Source organism: Glycine max, chromosome 9 (assembly GCF_000004515.6).
Source record: "Glycine max cultivar Williams 82 chromosome 9, Glycine_max_v4.0, whole genome shotgun sequence".
NCBI classification, from domain to species: Eukaryota; Viridiplantae; Streptophyta; class Magnoliopsida; order Fabales; family Fabaceae; genus Glycine; species Glycine max.
Genome location: NC_038245.2, coordinates 18,861,061 through 18,867,900, shown reverse-complemented (window position 1 = coordinate 18,867,900; position 6,840 = coordinate 18,861,061). Strand labels below are relative to the sequence as shown.

General features: G+C 28.0%; 1 protein-coding gene across 3 annotated transcripts; it reads right to left on the bottom strand.

Annotated features, from left to right (window-relative positions):
* Positions 1-1,159: 1,159 nt before the first annotated feature.
* On the bottom strand, positions 1,160-4,675 carry LOC100816388 (DNA-directed RNA polymerases I, II, and III subunit RPABC3-like). 3 transcript variants are annotated; one of them, NM_001415773.1, is made up of 5 exons: positions 4,616-4,675; positions 4,348-4,501; positions 3,439-3,596; positions 1,989-2,077; positions 1,160-1,454 (listed from the first exon to the last, which is right to left on the bottom strand). In NM_001415773.1, the coding sequence occupies exons 2-5, from the start codon at positions 4,424-4,426 to the stop codon at positions 1,343-1,345; spliced, it is 438 nt and encodes a 145-aa protein (NP_001402702.1). In that variant the 5' UTR covers positions 4,427-4,501; positions 4,616-4,675; the 3' UTR covers positions 1,160-1,342. The 3 variants fall into 3 exon arrangements, with proteins under 3 accessions (NP_001402702.1, NP_001239637.1, XP_025979395.1); NM_001252708.3 differs by having other exon boundaries at positions 4,348-4,466; XM_026123610.2 differs by lacking the exon at positions 4,616-4,675 and adding an exon at positions 4,502-4,520 and having other exon boundaries at positions 4,348-4,466.
* Between the last annotated feature and the right edge of the window lie 2,165 nt (positions 4,676-6,840).

Genomic DNA, 6,840 nt, shown 5'->3' with positions numbered 1-6,840 from the left:
ATAGCAAAATATATTGACGATTTTCTACATTTGTTTTTAAATATTCAAAGTAAAAGACATGTTTAAAATATTATCAAGATTTTTAAAATTAGATTGATCATCAAACCGATCAAGATCTTGGTTTAAGGTTCACTGTAGTTATATCAATGTTAATAAATAATAATAATTAAATAATTATAATATATTTCTAAATAAATATAATATCACATCACTTTATAACATTAACAACTAAAATAAAACATAATTTTACAAGTTCTTAACATTTAAAATATACATAAAAATCTAATCAAATATATCATAATATAATTCTTATGTTTAAACTTTAATAAAATACAATAATGTCTATTGACAATAATAAGTTTATGTTTAGAATAAATTAATACAATACAAAATTATAAAGAAAAATTAATATAAATGAGTAAATTATGTGTTTTATAAAAAAAAGTTAATAATATTAGATAAAATTATTTATATCTATTTGAAATATTTATTAAATGTGTTTTTATTTATCTTTAAAATATTTTAAATTCAATTTAGTTAATCCATGTCCCTTAAGAAAAATGATTAATTTAATTCATTACATTAAATATGTCAATTATTTATATTATTATTTTTAAATTGTCATTTTCTTATCTCTTTATTTATTTAATTGCTTCATATTAATTTTTGGGGAAAGAATAATAAAATAAGAATGTTTAAGAGAAAAAATAATTAATGCATCTAAAAATTAGAAAAAAATTATAAAAGGCAATAAACAAATTGCTAAAAAATTATAGTTAGGAACGGAAAGATTACTTTCTTATTTCTGATTTGACTGAAATGGGTCATTGCCAGATCCAGAAAGCACTGCCCCGAGCCATTGACTGCATATGTTCTCTTCTACTGATATTAATTCTAAGGTTAGTTTGTGAGGACTAATTAACCTTAATTAGATATTCTGAACAAGGCATAGATATTCACAAGTCAAGGTTTGATTTAGTATATGAGCTTTTCTTATTGTAATATACGGAAGTTTATAGTAAAGAACACGTTATCCAAACAATAGTAAAGACACCCACCAGGGGAATGAGTATAATCAAACAATAATAATTTCACACCCCATGGAGGGATGTCAAATAGGTATAGGAGAGAGAGAGAGAGATAAGAAAAAACAAAGATGTGAGAAAACCAGAGTTGTTAATCAAATCACAAATATTTGGTTTTTAAACTTCGGGTCCTACTAAAGACCCACATTAGTGAGATAATCAACAGCTAAAATACTCAAACATGAAGTTAGAAATAGATGTTGTCTTTTTGCTGCAACAAGGCTTCATATCCTCATATATTTTTTTACATACAATTTTCAGACTTTCCTTATCAGAAGATACAACCTCTGATCAAGCTCAAACTTGTTGCAATGAGAGGTATCTCCCTTCAGCATCATCAGAAGCCCACCAAATGAAATATTCATCTCCCTACAATTCAAAGCCAATAAACATTTATGACTATTAAAAAGAATTTTTAAAAAAACATAAAATACACAACATTAAATTAATGTAATGATCACATTAATCTCTAACTAGGGAGCTGCTACTAGAAAAAAAAATCCACTACATAATCTCAGAGCTTAAGATAACTTGTTATCTCATAATCTCAAGATAATTTATAACTGACTGGCACAATAGAACTAAATGTCAAGATAATTTTTCATTTTTATTTAGTGAGCAGTGTTTATTTAAAAACAAAATGAGTCAATCGGCATTATACAAACTACATATTAGCAATTCACTTATTCACTTCATGCTCGCGATCAATTAAAAACAATTCACATCCGAAGGAAGAATCCTGGTTCCCAGTAACTAGCTTCCAAATGGCTAACTGGCAACACGTGCAGACTATACAGAATTAAGTTAGAAACATTAATTTAGTAATTTATTACATTTAGTTATTTAGTAAATTATTACATATGAATATGAAATTCAAAACTGGAATTCTGGAAATAGACATACGCTTTTTCACGCCCCGAACCCTCTGTTATCCTGTAGAGCTTCCCATACATGACATATTCAAAATTGTTGGCCAGTGATTGTCGACTGATCTGGAAAAAAGAAATATATGGAAGAATTCTGTAAGCCAAATTAATTTACTAACGGATTTGACAAGCAATAGGGGGGAAATGAGAGAAAAAACAGAAACAGCAACCATAAAAAGAAAATGAGATAAAAATCACGTGTACAGGCATGAAGGTCCATGTCTTCATGTATCTGCTATGACCAGTGATGGGTTTCTGCTTTATGTTTGAATGCTATGATGGGTTTTATTTAAATATTATTTTAATATCAGGAATACTCTTATGACAGAAACTCAATGAGTTTGAGTAGACTGTTGGATTTGACAAACTTGATTGCATATGCTCTGTAGCAATGTCGTTTTGAATGTTTACTTGTGTCTCAGTGATTTACAAGGCTAATAAATGTCTTTAATTAGGATTTGGATTAGGATATAAAGGGATTTGCACCTCTGAGGGTTGTCAGAGGGCTTAATGACAAATAATCAATGTTTTTCATGGTGATTAACCAGAAGAGTGACCCTCTTCCTCTACTAATCACTCTCGAGCTATAAAATTGCTTACTATTTAGTATAGCTTTAAGGATACAGAGGAAAAGATAGTGTTTATGTAGTTTTAGTCCTATTTAAAGTATCTAAGCCATATCCCAACCCAAATGTATCACTCAAAAAAATTGAAATTAAAAAAAAAAACATACATATATAAGATATTCCTTCGATATGTATCCAGGTGTATCACACACATACCGGAGTCACATACAGGTACAACATTGATATGCTGGAGTATTTGAGAATCATACATACTTGAAACTTGTTTTAGTAACACAGAGTGGCCTCATGGTTAAATGGTAAATACAATCATAGATACTGAATATTCCAATGCACAATAAAAAGGCACTAAAAAAATATGGAAAGAGCAAACTGTATTAAACAATAGGGAAAACTTGCTTCCAACTGCATTAAATTAAGCAATAGTGTCATCTGATCATCAAGATCGATGCATTAAAACTTAATTTACTGAAAATAACTACTGGTCCATATATAAATTGCATCACACCTACCCAGAAAAATCTTTGGCAGAAAACAAACCACTCCTGAGTCTTGTCACATCAACCATGTCTACACTCACCATTAACCCAATTTCTGATTTGAATTCCAAGCTCATGGTGAAGGAAAAAAGCTCCCAGTCACAGAAAAAACTTAATAACAACAGTAAACTAAACAAAGATTGGCAAACACCTGAGACTTTGATGAGAATAAGCACAGCCACACACCATTAAATGCACACTCTAGAACAGTAACTAACTTTTCTACGATGGCTCACTTGACAATCATAACAACAATCCTTCACAGCAAAAAAAGGTTCCTTGTAAAAGATAATAAATTAATTACCTGGGTATAATAGCCAGTGTCTGGTGTTCCATCAGGATTAAGCGATGAAACAAGCACAAGAGCAAACTTCTGACCCACCTTTAATGGATATACCTCAGAATTAATGTCCAGGTGCATAAACATGTCAAACTTTTCACTTCTTGCTTCAATGCGAGTGACTTGAGATGCACAACATCAAAGCATTAGAATGAAATACACAGAACAAAACTAAAAATGTCTCTAGTAAGACCAAATAATCATGTCACCACAACATGGAATGCAAATAAAAGCAGACAAAATTTAATGGTGAGTTCGGATGGGGAATTTTAAGAAAGGAAATTCAATTTGTAAGTGAATTTGAAATACTATACATCAAATCTAAAGAATTTTTAAGATAATCAAAATTTTATAGGGGATTTTTTCCCGAACCAAAATGAAAGAATTTGGAAATTCTTTATCTTTTCATGTTCTCACTGAACAAACACTCATTCTGAAGCTTTGATGCATTCCCTCTTCTCCACCTCTCTTTCTCTCTCTCCCTTCTCTCACTTTACACCTCCATGTATCATAGAAGCTGTCAATATTTGCTTCTTCCTTTTCTTTTCAACTATATTTTCATAGTTGTAAATTATATTGAAATTAAAACATCAAGTAGTACTAAACAAAGAATTTTAAACACAAGATACTTAATTTGCTTTATCCCAAAAAATATATTTTAAAAATGAAAAGAATTTAATTGAAATAATTAAAGAGAAACTAATGAGAGTATTTACACTGTCATTCTCATAATTAAACCCTAGACATTTAACTCTTCACTAGACGATGATAGAACAATAAAGCATGGTAAGTTAAACTAAAACAACTAATATATGGACACAATTGTAGTATTGAAAAAACAACAAACTTGCAAATAATAATGATAATTAATACCTTTATCGAATAATTTTTTGTCATCGGGGTTTAATTTTTCGACCCTAAAGATATCCTCGAAGAGATTGTTCTCCACCATGGCTGAAACGGAACAACTTAACAACCAAACGCGACGTTATCTGAAAAGCACAAAGCAAAGAAAACGCGACGTTATCTGAAAAGCACAAAGCAAAGAAAACGCGAATTACAACGACGATTTCATCCGCAAGATGCGAACGAAGAGATTAAAAGAAGAAGTGAGAGTAGTTATTGTCAGAACAGAACCTACCTACGGTTCGTTTGGTAAAGTACTCTGCGTGAGGACTGAGACTGAGTAAAGTAATAACGCAATGAAATGAAAGGAAGCAGAGAATTTTTAAGGGGCCTGGACTGGAATGGCCCGTGGCCCACTACTGGCCCACAAATCGTTTGGGCCTTTTGTCTTAAGCCCATATATAAAATTTTTTTCATCATTTACTCTTCTTATGAGAAGAAAGAAATGAGGTTCGATGAAAAAAAATAGTGAAGAAGAAATTAGTGATTTCTAATAAATTTTAGTTAATTATAAAAAGAGTTTTAAAAAGATAATATAAGAGAAAATATTGTTAACATTTCTTTATTTAAAGTGCAATAATGAGGAGAGAGAATCGTGAATGGTTTAAAACATTTTGCTTATATATTTTTTGTTTTTTTAACACTATAACAGATATGATACAAACTAATGCATTTGAGAGAAATTTTCTGTACTTGAGTTTATAACAATTTTATGTCTGTGTTTTACAGGAGATTCAGAAACCTTATAAAGTGGCTGAATTTTTTTTTTCTTCTTCATTTATAATTATTAAATGTGTAACTTTTAATAAATAATATTTTTTTAAAATTAATGACTATTTTTACACATAAAATTAGAACACTTTTTTATATTAAATGATAATAGTCTTAATTATTATCATAATAATGACAAACATAACTATTATAATAATAACATACAAAATTAATTTATATAATTTTGAGTTAATTAAATTTAATATATATATATATATATATATATATATATATGAAATGTTCCAAAAGAAAAGGAGGAGGGAGAGCTTTGCCCGCCGCCTCCCTCTAAATCTGCCCTTGAGTGAACTCTTTAAAAGAAATAGTATATAATATATTTATAAATTATTTTTTTGCTTATTTCAATCAACTCTTTTGGATAATTTATGAAAATAGCTTAAATTTATTTCCCTTTTAATTATATAAAGAGCTTATAAGTATTTATCGTAATAAGATTTTAATGGTTATATGGACTAAATGTAAAAACTCTTACTCTATCAACCAATTAAATATTACCGTTAACATGACTCTTAAAAAAGTATTTATAAAAGTTAACAAATTTATTATATTTAATTATTTATAATTTTATGATAATATAAAATTATTTACATTAAATTCATAACATATTTTCTCACATCTTAAACACTTAATATTCATTCGGGTAAACAATTAAATTAACACTTAATATTGAATGTATACTTATAATATAAAGGCCTATGTGTAATTTATTTTTATAATAAAAAATGAAATGAGGTAAAAAAAAAATATTATAGAAGTTGTTTTCTAAGTTATTTTAAAGGTTATCACAATAAGTTGAAAGCAAATTATATAGACATATATAATTATTTTTATAAACTGTCTCAAACACTTTATTAAAGTTTATATTATAACATAAGTCTAAATAAGTTAGAAATAAACTCTTCTAAATGCACTACTTATTTAATAAATGTTTAATTAACAACCGGCCAGCATCACTGTGCAGAAAGATAAAAAGGTAGGTTAAAGAAACTTATTATAAGTCATTCTCCAACAAAAAAATAAGTCTTAAATAAATTTTTAATTAAGACTTAAATATATTTTATCTCTTAAATTTGAGTTAATTTATTTTTTAAAAATTTAAGATTGCTTTTTTAATCCTCCAATTTTAAAAATGTTGGTTCCACTCCTTCGTCATTAACACCATTAGAGGTGTTGCAGACATGGCTAATGACGTCCATGTCACATGTAATTAATTAACTAATGGATACTAATTTTTTGGCTAAAATATCTATTTAATTTCCAAATTTAAAAGTGATTTTTTTCGCTCTTCTAATTTGGAAATAACTCAATTTGATCCTTAGAGTTAACTTTGTTTAAAAAAAATTATTAATTGACTAACAACAATTTTTTTTTTGGTAATTTAGAAATATAATTTATGACATTTTTAAACTCTCAAAATTTAGATTAATGGGTAATGTTTTAAAATATTTTTTTAGATGTTTTAAATTCTCAAAATCTAGTGAAGAAAAAAAAAATGACAATACTCACTTTCTCTTCTAATGCCCAATTTAATTTCTCAATCTTCAAACTATTTTTTTCTTTTACTTCAATTATCTTCATCTTATTCCTATCTATCTCAATAGCATCCATTAACCACCTCGTTTACCTCTTCCGCTTTTCCACCAATTCCACCCTCACCTTTTCTCGTGCCAT

Bases quoted from the DNA above. Each gene is read 5' to 3' on its own strand.
- LOC100816388 (NM_001415773.1), bottom strand. From the start codon at position 4,426: ATGGTGGAGAACAATCTCTTCGAGGATATCTTTAGGGTCGAAAAATTA. The intron at 3,597-4,347 runs GTATTAATTATC...GTGCATCTCAAG, and splicing joins CAAAAAATTATTCGATAAAG to TCACTCGCATTGAAGCAAGA. The intron at 2,078-3,438 runs GTAATTAATTTA...TCTTTTTTCCAG, and splicing joins ACACTGGCTATTATACCCAG to ATCAGTCGACAATCACTGGC.